General features: G+C 35.6%; 1 protein-coding gene across 4 annotated transcripts in view; it reads left to right on the top strand.

The window, feature by feature from the left end:
* AP3B1 (adaptor related protein complex 3 subunit beta 1) overlaps positions 1-19,247 on the top strand; it is a 261,409-nt gene that overhangs the window by 208,079 nt on the left and 34,083 nt on the right. For all 4 annotated transcript variants that reach the window (XM_047853236.1, XM_047853230.1, XM_047853242.1 and 1 more), the window contains one exon: positions 17,061-17,292. In XM_047853236.1, the coding sequence (XP_047709192.1) occupies positions 17,061-17,292 (232 nt within the window). The remainder of the gene's footprint in view (positions 1-17,060; positions 17,293-19,247) is intronic.

The raw sequence follows: 19,247 nt of genomic DNA, 5'->3' as shown, positions 1-19,247 counted from the left end.
ATAGTATACATAACCTTTTTAAAAATCTGACTTTTTTATTGTGTTTGTTTTAGAGAAAGATGGCTCTAGAAAAAAAATGTAACATTTGAGAGTTTCTTTAGGATTATTGCTCTTTTAATACCTACCCACTCTCTTTCCCTAACCGAGGTTTTCATTATCCTAAACTTGTTCTGCCCCACCGAAACCCTCTCATATTTTTCTTGTTCTTTCCTTTTTCCCCTTTGAAACTTCTCTGCTTTGTGCCAAATGTCTGTGACTACTACTAGTTTAAAAAAATCCCCTTTTGCTTCTGTAGAACTCAGATAAAATGTTCCTATATGCATCTATTATCAGGAAGACTTATAAATAAGAACTAAAGAAGATTAAGAGATAGTGTCAGATAATATGCAGTACGTTAAATTGGAGCCTTTAGAAGACACTTCCTCTTTTATGTTTTTCATTGGTTCTCAGTACCTATCATTTAACCAAATGCATCAAAACCAACTCAATGTGATCATTAAAAATATGTCAGGGGTATTTAGGAGAGGGAATTTTTAAAAACCAGTCCTCTAAATGATTGTGACAAATAACTATCCAGGTTTGAGAGCCACTTAAATTTATTAGTGTCTTTGCTACTTGAAACTTAAATCTAGTGAGAATATACTATAGGGAAGGCAGAATTTTTGATGCCTCTCAAACCACAGATCAGCCATTGAAAGATGTATGCAGACAAACATATACCATAGACTCCACAGATAGGTTTTATGACACAAGAATTTGAAACAGTAATTTTTAACTAGATATCACAATTACCTTTATTGGTTTCTTATTGCTGCTGTAATACATTACCAGAAACTGGGTAGCTTTTAACAATGCAAATTGATTATTATCTTACAGTTCAGAAGTCCAAAATGGGCCTCACTGAGCTAAAATTAAGGTATCAGCATGGCCGTGTTCTTTCTGAAGGCTCTCAGAATCCTTTTTCTTGACTTTTCCCCACTCTTAGAGACTGCTCACATTCCTTGGCTCCATGGCCCCTTCCATCTTCCACAGAATGACTGGTGGAGTTGTACTCACACTGTGTCACTCTAACACTGACTCTCCTTCCTCCTTAACTTATCCTTACAAGACCTGTATGATGACCCTGGCCCACCTGGATAATCAGGAGAATCTCCCCATCTCAAAATCAGCTGATTAGCAACCTTAATTCCCCCTAATCATGCATGTTACATATTCATAGGTTCTATGGGGTAGGACTTGGATATCTTTGGGGGCCATTATTCTGTATACCACCTCACTTGTAGAACCTGTAAAGAGAAAAATGACTCAGATACTCATACCTCACCAGTGAAATGGCAGAGGGGAGGAAGGATAGGGCCATGGGCATTCATGGAGATCATTCTGATGGAAAACCAGAGCCCAGCACCACACATAAGCATGTCCTCTTTGATCTTGATATTGGTTGTACCATGGTGATCACTCACTATTATTTCTAGAATTCAGATGGAGCCCTGCTGTGGAGTTTATGACCAGCTGCCCAACCAAGCAATTCTTATTTGCAGCAGGCAGTTTTACTTAAACTCTAGTCATAACCACTCAAATTAAAAGAAAGTCAAAATTTCAGATCAGTCATGTTAAATTTTCTATATTTATATCTTCCTATTGTTACCTTTTTGATGTTTCTTTAAGTTAGAATTTTTATTTCAATATCTTACCAACTTTCATTTATGAGAATCAAAATTCCGGTAGTATTTCTCAGTGAAACATTAATTTATCTCAATTGATCATGAAAACATTTCAAATGGCATGAAGTTTTTTTCAGTTTTTAAAATATTTTAGGGGCACCTGTGTGGCTTAGTTGGTTGAGTATCCGACTTCAGCTCAGGTTATGATCTCATGGTTCATGAGTTCGAGCCCCACATCAGGTTTGCTGCGGTCACCCTGTCAGCACAGAGCCCAGTTTGGATCCTCTATCTCCCTCTCTTTGACCCTCCCCCACTTGCACTCTCCCCCAAAAAATACTTAAAAATAAATATTAAAATATTTAACTGTTTCCTATCAAATATCAAATATGATTTAGGCACAAATATAATTTAGGCACAAATAGCTCACTTGTGCTGTTAAGGCAACACAATTCAGAAGGTGTGTGTGTGCGTGTGTGTGTGTGTGTGTGTGTGTGTGTGTGTGTGTGTGTATTTTTTGTATTTCAGTGCTGTTTTTTGGGGAATGAATGAGAAACTACTGCCAGACATGGTGACATTTCCCATTCAAGGGCTGGAAGCTAAAAAGCTTTCGAAACTGAGTCACTGCATAAGCCTTTTGTGAAAAAAAAATACTTATATTTTTTTAGAAATTATGTAAAAAAAAAAAAACAAAAGAAATTATTGCCCAGGCTTAGCACTTGGGTAATTTTTACCTAATGCGTAAAAATAAAGTCATTATAACATGAAATGCATAAAAGTAATAATATGAAAAGTAAATTATAGGAAATGTCAAAATCAACTGTGGCTTATATTATGGGCTGGAGTAGGTTCAGGAAGAATTGTGTGGACAAATTGAGGCTTGAACTGAGCAATTTGTTAGGGGTAGTATTTGATATTTTAAATCAGATGATTTACTGTGACTTAATTATGAAGAGCTAACAAGTGAGTTCTGTGTGCAAGACTGGCAAAAAATGAGGGGCACACTAAAATTTAGAATTGAAATACAGTATATTTGGAGGGCTGTGCTTTTAGACTTTTTAAAGGCTTGTGTTTTTTTTTCATCAAAGTGTTTTAGGTGTAGGAATACCTGTTCTTAAAATGACAGTTTTCTGAAAAGACTCAACGCAAGAAGAGACGGAAAATTGTTTCATATCCTATAATTATACCACTGGAATTAGTTCTTTTTTTATGTGAAAGATAGTCAGAGCTAATCTTCTCAAAGCTTACTGGCTGTCTGACTTTGTGTTTAAACTAAATGATTGACTTAATTTGTCCTGTCGTTGGGAGTGGAATGTGGAGAGGATCCCTAAGTGTCCACTGCTATCTCCTGGTGGAGTAAAGTCTAAAATGAGAGGAATAGTGGGCATAAATAATTTAATAAAGACAGAATAGGAGCTAAAGTTAGGTTTTGTTGTAAGTTGAGTGGAGAGTTAACTCAAGCAGCGGTGGATGGATGGATGGTAGGACTATATTCACGCCACAGGAAATCTTGGAATGACTTACCTAAGACTTCTTTCCTGTTTTCATGATATCTTCTTCAATAAATTCAGAGAAAACAAGCAAAAGATACTACAACTCAATGATAAGGTAGGTGGGCAATATCCTGTGTAGAAATGGCACTATGTTCTTAAAGAATTGGATTTATTTCTGGGCAGCGACCTTTTTAAAAGCAATACATCGTTCTCCATCCAACAAATGCCTGCCGCGGCCAATAATATGTTGGCATGTCCATTTTCAGCTTGTAGTACAAAATAAATGAAAGCCAAGGACATTACAATTGGGAGGGAAGAAGAACTATTATTTAAAAGGCTTTTAAATGATGTCACTATATATTCTTTTAACAACATCCTCTAAAAGCCTTTGAAAAAATAGTCCCTTCCTCCCTCAGTTGTTAACAAAGACTGTACTAGGGACTGTTCTTTAAAAGGCTGTTAAATGGTGATACTATATTTTTTAACATCAACATCATTTAGAAACCTTTTAGAGAACGGTCCTCTTCACCCACAACTAACAGAGAGGGGGGAAAAAGGACATGGGGGAAGGGATTACTTTTTAAAAGGCCTTTGGATGGTACTATCAATAAATACAGCAATATTGTTTTAAAAGCCCTTCTCCAATGGTGATTCAGCTTTTTGATATGTACTTCTAACCTGATGACCCTATGTTATCTGACAGATTGGTGTTTTAACGTTGACTGAAAACTCAATTTACTAATAATCCCAATAATGCCTTTATTGAACAGTTTAAAAATCAGTTTCACATATACAATCTCATTTTATCCTCACAAGAACTCAGTGAAACAGACAGGATATGTATAATTAGCTCCAATTTACAGAAAAGGAAAAACAAGCTAAGTGACATGATTTAGGTAAGGTCTCACTACCAGTGTATGGCTGAGTTGAAACTCCAACCCAGGTCCCTTACCATCTCGCCTGGTGTCCTATCCAGGTGCCTTAGGTTACCTTCATTGTTTTTTGTTGTTGTTTTTGTTTTTTTAAGTGATATTCTGCATTGTTCTTTTCAACATGTTCAAATTCTAGGAGTTAATTCCTTATAACTAGAATAAAAGTGGGATTCTCTAATTTCAGTGCTGAAGATAGCTATGTCGATAGTAGAGGTTTTATTAACGCTGTAACACTGATGAAATAAATATAAAATATCTCAGCATAGTAGTTAGTCTTCCTCTGATGTTATAGCATTCAGATCTCTTGAGATTCCTTTTCTTTTTGATGTGCTTATGAAATTATCACTTGAAATCCACTTACACATACCTAGTTTATTAGAGAACTGATATTTTAAGCATAATTCTAATCTCATTTTATTGATTTGCTTTCAAAAGTTCTTTTGACTAAGGATACTGATTCACAATTAATATCATATTTAAGATAGTTCCCTCAATTATTAATCATCTTTGGAAAGAAATAATAAATACTGGTTCTGCCACTTCCTGTAGTTCTCTGAAGGTGAGAAAAAAATCTCCCACCAGTTTGCACGCTGATCTTTTTTTTTTTCCTTTTATCATAAGGAGTATTTTGTATTTATTAAGAAAGGAATTGTAGCTTATTGCTTGATAGAAATGACATTTAAAAATATTAAATTCCAATCTTAGTCCTGCCACTATTTTTTTCACTTGTGCAAATAAACATTAACTTTAATAATAATTAAAGAGCACTTTTATCTACAAAATACTTACGTATGCAGTAACTGACTATATCTTTTTTTTTTTTTTTTTTTTGAGAGAGAGAGGAAGAAAGAACAATCAGTCAGGGGAGAGGGAGAGGGAGAAAGGGAATCTTAAGAAGTCTCCATGCCCAGTGCAGAGCCTGTTGTAGAACTCAAACCCACAAATGGTGAGATCATGACCTAAGCCGAAATCATGAGTCTGACGCTCAACCGACTGAGCCATCCAGGCACCCCTCTCACTATGTCCTTTTAAAATCTAATGAGTTAGGTAGTGTTACCCTTTATTTTGCAAATTCAAGCCCAGAGAAGCTAAATGATTTTCTTCTCATCAAGTAACTTGAAGGTCTTCTAACTTAAAATCGAGTGTTTTCTTTCTTAACCACTGCTAACCATAACTCTGCTTGACAATAAGTCATAGCCTTTGTTGCTTCTGAAGAAAGAAGGTTCACATGCCAAAAATAGGTATAAGCTGACAATACATGAGCCAGTGCCATCTAGACCCTAATCCCAGGATTTGATCCAGAAAAATTCATAGTCAAATTCCTTTCATGAAGAGAACGGTGGCTCATCAGGGGGCTTTGCTACCACAGACGTGAACTCCAAAGACTCTTGGATTCCTGCGTCATAAATCAAGTTTTCCTTCCCATTCCTACTTCCTAGCTGAAGAATTTAAAATATTTATGCACACATCAGAAAAAAAAAATGTGTGTGTGTGTGTGTTCTTAGGTCTCAAAGGACTATTTCCCATCCTCACCCTGTGTCAGGAATTCCTCAGCAACTTAGAGTATGTCTGGCATCTGTGATGTGAAAGGATGATTTCTACCTCCATCAGATTTGGAGACGGCATTCCTAGAGGGACCTGTTATTTAAAATTAAAGTAGCCATAATAAAACTGCCTTTCCAATTTGTACATCAACTAAGACGTACCTCTTTTCCTTCCTCTAGGACTTCATCTAGATGAGATCCATATCCCTCTGTCCCCTAAGTTACAGTTCATTTAAGTGGAAGTAGCATGGCCAATGTGTAGATGGAGTGGTCCCCTCTGTAAAATATGTAGAACAGCTACTAATTTCTCTCACGTACTTTTACAAAGTAATATTATATAGCCTAGTTTCTCTCTGAGAACCACCATTTCTGTCTCAGTGCCCTACTGGAAGCATTCTCAGCATGACCTCACTCATAATGCTCTATAATTCTGTCTTTGACAAAATCACTTATTACCAGCAAGATTATTTGCGTGAGGCTCCCAAGTGTTACTTCTAGGTCATTCCCTTGTCATCCTCATACTCCTTCCTGTTTTGACCTCCATCCCATCTTACCTTCTTCCCTTCCTCGTCATTCTCATCTTGGAATCTCTTAATCACTACCCGTGTTCAGTGAAGATCTTGGCATCTGACATATAATTTCTCCAGCCCACCATTATCTGGGAGATCTCCATGTACATCTTAACAACCTGTACAGCTGTAACCTCACAGCATGTTCACCTGTTCAGTTCTGGTAACTTTCACCTGCACTAGATTTCAGCCCTACACACTCTTTCGGTACTTTCAACTCTGAAATCTCGTCTTACCTCCTTACTTGTTCCTGTCATGTTTCTCAGGCCCTTCACTCCTTTGGATTTTTTTTTTTTTATGTTGGGCCTAGGTTTATAACAACCTGAAAGATAAGTAGGAGTTTCCCCATTTCACAGATGTGAAAACTGAGATCTAGAGCATAATTTTTCTAGTGTCATAGGATTAAGTAAGAGTTGTTAGGCTGCACAGCCAGAGTTTCAGCTCAAGTCGATCTGGCTTCAAAACCTGGCACTTTCCACCAGTTTGCTGAGCACATAGGGGGTTGAGCACTTCAGGAAAATGATTTTTCCCTCTAGGAAAATGTGTGGTGCAGATTGGAGTATAATAAATCTAAAGAAAAGGAGACCAAGGAGCCTGGGTAGCTCAGTCGGTTAAGCATACAACTCTTGATTTTGGCTCAGGTCATAATCTCACGGTTCGTGGGTTTGAGCCCCGTGTTGGACTCTGTGCTGACAGTGTGGTGCCTCCTTGGGATTCCCTCTCCCTCTCTCTCTCTCTCTGTCTCTGTCTCTCAAAATAAATAAACTTAAAAAATAAAGACAAGGAGACCAAGTTGAATGGACAAGCAGAAGTAAGAGAGGAAAAGATTAGGAAGGACACCAAATTGTTAATTATGGTTAAATCTGAGGGGGATTTTATTTATTTGTCCACATAGTTTGAAATTATTTTCAATAAACTTACATTACTTTTGTTATTTTATATAAATGTTTTAAAAAATGCTTTAAGTGTGAATGATGACCTGACCTAAGCTGGTGATAGATGGACAGGAAAGAAGGAAATGAAAACAAGGGACTTCAAACTTGTCAACTAATTGCTGGAAATAAAGAAGGTATCGAAAATAATGCAAGGTTCTGAGCTTGTTTACAATGGAAGAGGGCACTAACATTTTCTTTTTTATATTATGTCATTGATATTATCAGAGAAAGGAACAGAACTATCAAGATCATACGATTATCATATCTGTTAGATAACACAACACATAATTGTTTTGTACTTCTGTAAAATCTGGTTCTAATGAAATTTATTGTAACCAATTATTGTAACCATTTTTGCTAAACACTTTGAAAACACTTAGCACCCTTAAACCAAAAGTAAGAAAGGAAATTTAAAAAAAAAAATAGCAGAACATACCTAAGAATAGAATAACATGTCTTTATCCATGGTTCTGGAACTATTTTTTCATGAAAGTTGCTAAGTAAAGGAACATGAGCATCGTTCTGGATTTCAGATTTATAAAAAGCATTAAATGTATTGACAGTGAAGCTTATAGATTTACCTTGGAAGAGGAGAAAGAATGGGATATTATTAGAAAGTAATTTCCCCTTCATCTCAACATCCATATGAACTGAATGCATCCTATAAGAGGGGGTCAGCAGACTTTTTTTGTAACAGGCCAGATAGTAAATATTTTCAGCTTTGCAAGCCACAGCCCCTCAGCTCTACCACTGGAGTACAAAGCAGGCATAGACAGTATATAAATGAAGGAATATGACTGTGTTCCAATGACAGTGGACTGGATTTGGTCCAACGGTTGAGTTTGCTAATGTCTGCTTAACACCATGCATGAAGTAAGATACTCATTAAATGTTTGTTGACAATGTATTCAGATATTTCTGCAAATATATTTTTTATAATATATATTGATTATTACCAAAGTAAAAGGTAAAAAAGTCTCATTTTTAATAATATATTCTGATTGTAAAATAAAATATGGGAAATGAACATGATTACTTTCTAGAATACCTAAATTTACATATGTAAGGAGGAGGTTAGCTTTAGGCTTATAAGCCATTTATTTAAAGTAATATTTGATGGGGGCACCTGGGTGGCTCACTAGGCTTAGCATCTGACTCTTGGTTTCAGCTCAGGTCATGATCTCGTGGTTCATGGGTTCCAGCCCTGCATCAGGCACTGTGCTGACTGTGCAGAGCCTGCTTGGGATTCTCTCTCTCTTTCCCTCCCTCTCAAAATAGATAAATGAAACTTTAAAAAAAAAATCAGTATTTTATGGAAGATAGACATGTATTTCCTTGAGTTATGTTTATAGTTAGTGCTAAGAGTTAAGGAAATTTGTCCTCTCCCCCTTTTTTTTTATCTATACTAGGTAATTGTGTCAATACTTTGGGTTAAAGGTAAAATAGACTCACTTTCTACAGTTTACTGGGTAAATAAAACAGTACTGTAGCTTTCTGCATTACAGCTCTTATCACATGAGACATTGGTTAAAATACTAATTTTAAACGTGAAACTGTATCTCTGTTGTACCTATTTTCTGGTCATTTTCATAAATTGTACATCTAAATAGATACAGCTATAAAATAAGCCAAACAAAACAGAGTATTTTATATACTACAGATCTTCATATTTTTGAAGTCCAAAAACAGAATAGATTGATAATACTTAAAAATGATTAAGTGGCTAAGTGTGGATTAAAGCATAAAAAGCTGAAAAACATTGTTTTATAAAGCTTTACATGGAAGTGTTATCTTTGAAATAGTAATGCAAATGTTGAACAAGGTTTATTCTTAGGCACTTACTTGATATTCTGTGTTTTATTTTTCAATTCTCATTTAAATTTTATAATTCAATCATTTTGAACGGCTATGTTCAAAAGAAGTTTTACAACTTTAATCTTAATAATCTCAAAAAAAAGCAGACATGCTATGTCATAAAATAACTATTAGTGACTAGTTTGTATCCTATAAATCTAACTTGAGTTGATAATATGGTCCATTACCAGCTAACTGCACAGAGTATTTTTCATTTTACACTCTTCAGTTACTTTTTAGTGAAGTGTTAAAAAATATGAAGCTTTTCTCCTCTCTAAAATTGCACGCTGTCTGTCTGTTATTAGGGAGATAACAGCTCTTATAAATGTTTCAGTAAGCGCTAAGTAGACAGTTATGTGCACTCTCATTCCACGCTTATTTGCTTACTGTAATAAACTGATAAAATATGTGTGGTTTGTCTCTGTGTATCTACAGGCATCATGAGTCACATAGATTTCCTTTAGAAATAATGTTGTGTCTGCAGAATTGATTGGTTATTTTCATAAACCATCTAAAAAGTACACAAACGACTTTTATTATTTAAACATATGCTGTGTAAAGATTTGTAGAGGATTATCTCATTGTTACTTGATGCTTTTTGTTCTGTTAACTCTAGAAGGAGGCTTTTTATTTTAGAGTTATTACAGTTACTGAACTAATTACCGCCTCAAGAATCATAGTGAAGATAACCCATATCATTTGCTTATGATGCAGCTAGCTTTTTAATTTTTTGAACATTATAGTTAAATAATTAAATCAGAACTAATGTTTTCAAATATTGTATTTTATAGGATCCTGCATTTATAAGTTTTTTTAAGTTTTAATATTTAATGGGAAGTAATGCTTTTACCTTAAACTAGATATTCTGCAAATGATTGATTGTTTCATAGAAGTCCTTCTAATTAATAAGTTGTTCTTTTGTGTGCCTTTTGGAAATACGGTATTTTTTTATTTGTTTACAATTACACATACATATAATAGAAAATTTCTAGTCAAATGTTATCCTGAAACCAACAAATATTAATAGTGGTAACCTCCACTTATCACCACAGTGTGCTCCAATAAGACTGTTGTATTTGTAGGAATAGTGTTATAATTGAGCACTCAGCATCAAATAAAAAGTATACTTAGGACCAACACTAGAGGTACATTATCTGCAAACCTCTGTAATCATTTAAAATATAGTAAAATTATGCTTTGAATTCTGAAAATGGGTAAAATTATGCTTTATACATTGAACATAAAAGTGGGGAATAAATGGGGAGACAGATAATAAACATAACAATAAGCAAATTATGTAGTGTTAGGTATTAAGTACCTGTGGAAAAACAAAAAGGGGAATCAGATGGGAGAAATGCAAATGGATTAAGCCTCATTAAGAAGGTAACATTTGAGCAAATATCAGTCACAACTGAGTCACTGTGAGTATCTGGAGGAAGGGCATTCCAGAAAGAGGGAACCAGTGCCAAAGGCCTATGGTAGGAGCATTACTGGTGTGTGCAAGGAATAACAAGGAAATCAGGACGGCTTGAGTGGAGTGAGTCATGGGTTCAACAGTAATAGGAAACCAGGTCAAAGAAACAATGGGACCAAGCCAAAAGGGATCTTAAAGGCCTTTATAAGGATTTTTGGTTTTTAAAGTTCAGTGAAATTGGGAGCCATTGGAAGATTTTGACCAGAGGGGTGACATATTTGTAACTTTATTTTAACTGATTCGTTCTGGCTGTTGTCTTCAGTCTGTGCTCAGTAGGGTAGAAGAGTAGAAACAGGGAGACCAATTAGAAGGTTTTTGGAATAATCCAGATGTGAGATGGCGGTAGATCAGACCAGGATGGTAACAGTAGAGGGAATGAGAAGTGGTCAGATTTTACATAGTTCAATTCAGGTAATTATGGATTTCTCCCCAATCCTTCCCTCAGGTGCCAGCTATGACTTTTATATTTTCATAGTGTACTAAGCTTATTGCTGCCATGGCATTTATCACATGATTTGTTGATTTACTTAGATTTCCCCAGCTAAACAATAAACTCCTTGGGGACTGGTTTACTCTGTCTTTGTCTCTGTATCATAGTCCTTAGTATAGTGGTTGGCACAACTCGATAAATTCAGTTGAAAGAGCGAGTAAGTTAATGATTAGTGGTTACTTTGCATTTGAAATAGTGATGATCTCATTGGGCAGGGGGCCTTGGAATACTCAATTCTTGGACAAGACCACCTTTCTCCCCAAGATGCCCATAGGACATACAGAGTCAGAGAAGAGAGAAAGGCAACGTGATACCTTATTATTAGCAGGGGCTTTGCTCTCTAACTTCAGTGTAGAGCTTCAGTGAATTAGGATGGTCACATCAAGGACTCCTCTTTTCTGTTGAAGATAGGACTAAGTAGTCTTGAACCAAAGCAAGTTCTTAGATTGAACTATATGAGTTGCTGATTCAACTGTTTCGACCTGTAGAGTTGGTAGATTCGTATGGTTCAAGCTATTAGAGGGCATACCTGAGTCTCTGATCTCTCCATTCCATATCAACTAGGGCTTTAGGAAAAGGGGCAAGAGAGCACATTCTCCCATTAGAAGTTTATTCCCGGAGCGCCTGGGTGGCTCAGTCGGTTAAGCGGCCGACTTCGGCCCAGGTGATGATCTCGCGGTCCTTGGGTTTGAGCCCCGCGTCGGGTTCTGTGCTGACAGCTCAGAGCCTGGAGCCTGTTTCAGATTCTGTGTCTCCCTCTCTCTCTGCCCCTCCCCCGTTCATGCTTTGTTTCTCTCTGCCTCAAAAATAAATAAACGTTAAGAAAAAAAAAAAGTTTATTCCCTGCTCCCTCGAATAGCGTCATGAAATCTGACTAATCCTGACCAGTAGTTGGTTGGGAAGTTAAAAGATAGAAACCCAATCTGAACTAGCTTAAGAAAAAAAAAAAAAAAGGTTACAGGAAGGAACGCTAGAGTATTTCACAAAACAACAAGCTTCAGCAAGGGTTGGAATGTGTCAGATTCAAGAACTATAAAGACCAGAGATACCAAGGGTTGGAATGTGTCAGATTCAAGAACTATAAAGACCAGAGATACCAGCAGGACACTCTGTCTCTCAACTATGCTTTTCTTAGATACTGCTTTATTTCTTGCTGAACAGTATGGCAGGAAATATGACCACAAACATTAGAGTTTTAAATCTCAAAATTTTACCTCTTGAGAGAAACAGGTTTGACTTACCAGGTCCTGAATCCAAAAATCTTGGGAAAGGAATGCATTGAGCCAGGTATCTATTCCTGAACCAGTTAATTGTGATCAGGTTGCGAGGTGGCATAAGAACATGTGAGCTCCTTAAAGAACTGATTGTGGCAAGGCTCTTGGGAGATGGTAGGGTGTGTTAAGCAGACAATCCCATACATAATCCTACAGGGTAAAAACACTAAGCAGAAAGCTCCCTCAAAGGACCACGACTTTAGTCATGACCTAGATAAAAGCAACCCTGAAACATTTTAATTATTCTTAGTCTTTAGTGTCATAGAACTTACTTGACATCTCATTGTCAGCTGTCAGAACACATCTTGATACCTAGGAAGTTCATAGAAACAATAAAATCATAGCATGGACTTTCACAAATCAAAGTCAGAAGAAAAAAGTAGTTTCTACTTTGTAAAGTAGTATTTTCGTTAGCAAAGCCACTACCTCATATGGTGCTACTCTGCCATATTCCAAAAAGGCACCCTTGAATGTAAGTTGGATTTTTAGCCTGTGTCTACCCCTCAGTCAGCTGCCACTACACATCTCTTTATGATAGTTGTAGTAAAAATGAATTTAGCTATTTGGAGTTAAGTGAATCTGGGAAATGTTGAGTGATCAAAACAAAATGGGTATCAAGAACTGTGAAGGACATGAGATGTTACCCTACTTGCAAGCAAACAAGTTGCTAAGACAATTTTATGGATACTGGTAAAAGACATGAGACTCCTGTGTCAAAGACAAGGGGCAGTGTATTACTCACAGCAATAGTAGTAGCCAGAGTAACCTCATTTGCGCCACTTCTCTGAGCCCCAGTTCCCACAGGGTGATATGATGAAGGCCAAGTAATGACACTACATGCAGCCTTTTGCTTTACAGGAGAGGAACCTTTACAGAAGATATAAAGAGCTGTTAGCAAATCTGTCCAAACTTTGCTCCAGAGTAAGGCATTTTCCTGTTTCCAAAGGCTGTTTGCTATACAAACATCCTTGAAAAGATTTTGAACAGCCAGATTAACACCTTTGCTCAGAACACGTTCGCAAACATGGGAGACTATGGAGAATTATTTCCCGACAAGAGAAGGGGAAGGGAGGGGGAAATATGTAACATCTGTGCCCCTAGATCCTGGGCCAGCAAACTTTTCCTGTAAAGGGTGCAGATAGTAAATATGTATGTAAATAGTAAATATGTAAGTATTCAGCTCTACCATTGCAGAGCAAAAAAGCAGCCATCGACAATATGTAAATGAATGAGTATGGCTGTGTTCCATACAGACTTGATAAAACAGGAAGTAGGCCACATGTGACTTGTGGGCTACAATGTGCCAACCCTTACCCAAGATGATCTGTTTTATTCATACTCCTTAAGTATCTGCCTGTTTTCTTAAACGTAAGCCCTCGTTTTCACAGCCCAGATCTAGGTCTTTCTGTAATTAATTTATTATCTTTTATCTTTTATTTTGTATGTTTAGTAAGATTATTGATATTTATAAAATATGAAGTCAGAAAAGCCATTCTCAGTGTTTAGCATCTTAGAATAGAAGCAGCCACAGATCATATATGTTTCTGGAATATAGATATCTGATATACAAAATATTGAACTAAAATCTTATTTTCCCATCAGGATTAATTGTATTGCATATGGAAATTCTTGAAGGATTTATGGAACCTACTGGTTTTACTCAACAAAATATCACCTATGTAATTCATCTAGATAGTGGAGGGAAATAGACTTTATATGATCTGTATGAACTTAGAAAATTCGTTAAAAAGAAAAAAAATGAAACTTCCAGTTAGCCCTTGTCTGTAGTTAAAATGTATGTATTATTACCACAAAGTGCCATTTATGAGGCTGCTTATATTGGGAAGAGAACATAGACCTCTGTGTATTCTCACAGATAACCTTTGAGAATTGTCACAGAGGACCTTTTTTAGATGTTGAATTTATTAGTGCTTCTTAAACTTGATTTGAGTGTGGATAGAACGAGTGGAGAAAAGTATGTATTTATTTCTTTGCACATCCATTAACATCTTTTTAATGACTATAATAAAGGTGCACAATTTTGAGACAGGGTAGGAAAAAAAAATATTTGTATCGTGTTTCCCAGGGTAAGACTGAGAGAGAATCAATAAGCCAGCCAAGACATGTTGATAATCTTATGTGACTTAGGGTATAAAGCTCCTTATATTTCTGAGCACCTTATATTATGTTTAAGTGCAGATTCCTAGCTGTGTGTAAACCAAACTCCTGCTTCCGTTCTGCTTTTCTCGTACTGCTCCACACTTGCCTCTCTCCAACTTTCAACTTTGTTTTGCCATATTATGTGTTGCTCAAACTTTAATGAATTTTCATAGATGAAAAACTGACTGCATCAACATGTATTTAATGATTTAATGAGACTTGTGTCTCTGCAACAATGAAGAAAATAAAATAAGAATTACTGTTTCCAGTATGTTATTATGTAATTGATGGAATAAACATGAGATACTGAAAACTATAATTATCCAGATAAAGGCTTGTGTTTAAGGTTGATTATTGTAGCCTCAATGACATGGGAATTTAAGATTTTTGCAGATTATAAATTTATAAATATGAGATATATATATATACATATATATACATGAGATATATATATATACACACACACTAGTGCAAGCATACACACACAATTTCTTTATCTTTTTGCTTATTTTTATGATGTTCATTATATCTGTAAATGAATGTTCCCTGCTAGGGATTGCTGTCTTGGGTTATGCTGATAAACTCTCTAGAATTTGTGAAGAAAATAGAACTTAGAGTGAGCATTAAAACAGAAGAGTTTGAAAATTATTTTTTTAAGTGTATTTATTTATTTTGAGAGAGAGAGAGGAGAGAGTTTTGAAAATGATTTTTTTAAGTGTATTTATTTATTTTGAGAGAGAGAGGAGAGAACCAGAGGGGGGGGGGGGCAGAAAAATGGGGGGGGGGGGGACAGACGATATAAGTGGGCTCTTCGCTGACAGCACAGAGCCCGATGCGGGGCTCTTGCTCAGTAACTGCGAGATCATGACCTGAGCTGGAGTTGGATGCTTGACTGAGCCACGCAGGTGCCCCTGAAAATAATCTTTTTACGTGGAAAAGAACCTCAGCTTAGAAGAAGTGTTTTGAAAACTTAAAATGCTAGATTGCTATCATCATCAAAGGCCAAAGTAGAATGCATAGGCCAGTTGACCCATTATTTTATATAGCCAAAATTTTAAATCCCCTCAATTATTTGTTGTATTTTATAAATAAACTCTTTTGTGCATTTTTAAGATGATTATTTTAAATTGCTCACTCTTACAAATTGAGCTTTTGGACAAGGAGTACTATATTCTAATGATGCTTAGAAGACACTGCCCATCATTTTGTATATATGATATTTAACTCTTGGATATTTGTTGCTTAATCTTAAATTACTAATATTATTATTAAGTTTTAATTTCGTCAGGTATCAGTGGCATAATGAACATATTGAATAGGTTAATATGTACTCACAATTATAATAGAAAGCCTAGGTTGGGAGAGTGCACTTGTTAGGGAAAAATCTTGATTAGGCCTGTTTAATTACAAATTGATTTTTTTAAAAAGCTAGCCCATGTCAGGTCAAGCCACATGCAGTACTTTGACTTTGAATGGAAAGATAGCCATCACATGATTTTAGAAAGGACTGTGTTTATTCATTTAATATGCTCCTCTGATTTCACTCAGGATTGTAGGGAGAATTTAACTAAAAGAGGCTAAAATTCAACGGAAGGATATAAACAGATAATTAGCCAAGAAAATACTATTGGTGGGGGGGGGGGGGGGGGAGGAAGTGATAAAGGACACTTTGTTTTGCCAAGTAATTGAATCATAATGTAGGACTGTAAGAAATAAAACAATGTGGTACTGGTTTAACAGCTCGATCAGAGCCAAAAATTTCTCCAAATATGTAAATAATCAGAACATTTGCATTTACAGGTCACTGAGGAAAAGGTAATCAATCATTAAATCATGTACAGACAATTGGTTCAGTATTTGGACCAAAAAAATTAAATTTAGAGGTCAATACATTTAAAACAGTATCACACGAATTAAAAATTGCAACCATGAAAGGTCTAGAAGAAACTGTAAGTGTATAGTTATCTGAGCCCAAAGTAGGGAAGATCTTTTTAATTATTAAACCAAAGGAATAAACCACCTTGAATGAGGTTATAGTCTTCATTTTATAGTGAAAGAAATGCAAGGTGAAAAAAGTTCAAGGAGTTGAGATTGGAAATTTTTGGTAGGTGATACCATCTTCAAAAACCTGAGAAAATCAACTGACAAATTATTAAAACTAAAGAAAATAAGCATGATGCCCAAATATAGTTTACCTAGGAAAAAAAACTGACAAAAAAGTTTATAAATTCTAAAAAAAATTGTATATATGACAGACAGCTTATTCTCTTCTTTTTTTTAATTCATTTTTTTTTAATTTACATCCACATTAGCATATAGTGCAGTAATGATTTCAGGAGTAGAATCCAGTGATTCATCCCCTACACATAACACCCAGTGCTCATCTCAACACGTGTCTTTAATGCCCCATGCCCGTATACTTATTCTCTTCTTATTAGGTATATATTGTCAAAATATTTTAATATATGTTGAGTATAGAAAAATTTTAATGCTGTTTTGGAGGCATTTTCCTTACGTTTTTATATAATTTCTGACTTAATATCTGTGAGTATGATATTTGTTATTGTGGTTTATGTAATACTTAAGGGAAAATAGGAGTTAATATCCTACAATTTTCAAAGAGAATAACTGTATTTACTAATTCATCTTTCTTTGTTTTTCCAATGTGCAATAGGTCAGTACTCCTGTCTTTGTACCAGTGAAAACTCATGTGCTGCTTCATCGAATGAGTGGAAAAGGACTAGCTGCCCATTATTTCTTTCCAAGGCAACCTTGTATTTTTGGTGATAAGATGGTCTCTGTACAAATAACATTGAATAATACTACTGATCGAAAGATAGAAAATATCCACATAGGTGGGAAAAGACTTCCTGTAGGCATGCAAATGCATGTTTTTAATACAATAGGTAAATATTAATTCTCATTTAAAACTTTATATTTGATAATTAAATACATTTCTTTTAAAAGTAAAGTAGAATACATATTATTTTATTGACTATATTTGTCAGTATAGTCCGTTTACGTTTGTGTCCTTTTTTAAACTGAATTTATCATACAAAACGAACACACTTCTTTGCCCTTAGTGAATTGGGTGCCAGCAGTGGTAACATGTATGTACCAGTACTGATGGATCTCAAGAGTCAAAATTGCCTCTCATTTTACCTGTCTTCATCACCTTCCCTCTGTTTCTCTTCCTGGCCAACTTCATTCCCTGCCTGAGTTTAGTCTGCCTTTTTGAATCATAGCTCCCCTTCCCTGTTTCCTTTTACATTCCATAAATTGCAAAGTGAGGAGAGCAAAGGCTGAGAGGATTTATACCATTCTGTTTGTCTTCCTTTCCAGGTATACAGTATAAAGTAGCCCATAGTAGGGGCACCAGGGTGGCTCAGTCGGTTAAGCGTCCAACTCTTCATTTCAGCTCAGGTCATGATCTCACGGTTTGTGAGATTAAGCCCTGTCTCAGGGTCTGTGCGGACAGCACAGAGCCTGCTTGGGATTCTCTCTCTCTCTCTCTCTCTCTCTCTTTTCCTATCCATTGAGCGTACACACTCTGTCAATCTCAAAATAAATAAACTTAAAAAAAATAGTCGATAGTATATTACTAGTATTTATACACCTCATGTTTTAAAATATTTTTAATCTTTTGCTACCATTTAGAAATCAAGATGTTTTGAGGCGCCTGGCTGATGCAATCAGTTAAGCATCCGACTTTGGCTGAGGTCATGATCTCATAGTTCATGAGTTCAAGCCCTGCTTCAGGTTCACGCACACCATGCTTCAGACTCAGACTCTGCACTCTCTCTCCCGGTCTCCCTCCATCTCTCTCATAAACAAACAAATAAATAAATAAATAAATAAGAAGAAACTCTTTAAAAAGAAAAGAATTTTAAAAAATAGAAATCAAGATGTTTTTAAATTAAAAAACACACCCAGAAACCTCACTTTTCTTAGAAAAAAGCACAAGATCTGGCAGTATTGTGCCTTTATTCCAACATACAACAGCACCAGTTGGTGTAGAGGAGGCTGCCCTTAGATGCAGCCTGTGCTTTCCACCTGACCTCCGTGCTCATTGTATCACACTGTCTCGCCAACTGTCATCTTCTTCCATTTTTTAAGTATTTTGCCAGAAATAATACTTTAAAAAAAATTAAGTGTAACAATTGTGTGTTATTTTGAGTTTAAAGATCATAATTAATGTTTACCTCTATTTTTTCTGTTTGGTTTAAGTGGAAACAGTCCTAGAGTTTCATTGGGAGAAACTTCAGGCAATAATATCAATTAAAACTGATAGAAGGTTTCTGTCATTGAATCCTTGAAATACTCTCCAGTTCCAGATAGTTCCTTTTTGTAATAATTTAGCCTTTTAAGCCTTTTAAGCAGGGAACTGTACCTTCTTTTACTCATTATTTCACGTAACTATTCTGTTTTTCTTCATCTTCACCTGAGCTTTTTGACACTGTTGAATTCTCTCCTGTAAGTTTTCATGAGTCATTCAGCAAAGGAAGTCATATATTGTGTTATATTTTTACACAAAGGAATAAAACAATTCCTAACAGATGACATATGGTAGATGTTTATAAGCAACCAAAGTAGAGTTAAAGTGACTTGATTTCATAACCCATTTAATACACTTATGAAAATAATTTGGTGATTAAGGCACAATTTAATAAATACAGAGTATCCTGATTTTTATTTAATTATTTTGTGAAGTCATTACATTGCCAAGGAGTTCTAAAATATCCCAGTTTGTGTTCTTTTTTTATTGTTTAAAATCCAACATTTTTTACCTAGTTAAAAAATTAGTTTAGTTGTAAGAAATGTCAAGCAGCTGATAAATGAATTGTCTGAAGGTTGAAAATGT

This window comes from Prionailurus viverrinus, chromosome A1 (assembly GCF_022837055.1).
Source record: "Prionailurus viverrinus isolate Anna chromosome A1, UM_Priviv_1.0, whole genome shotgun sequence".
NCBI lineage: Eukaryota > Metazoa > Chordata > Mammalia > Carnivora > Felidae > Prionailurus > Prionailurus viverrinus.
The sequence above is the reverse complement of the archived record's forward strand: the minus strand, read 5'-3'. Positions and strand labels throughout refer to the sequence as shown.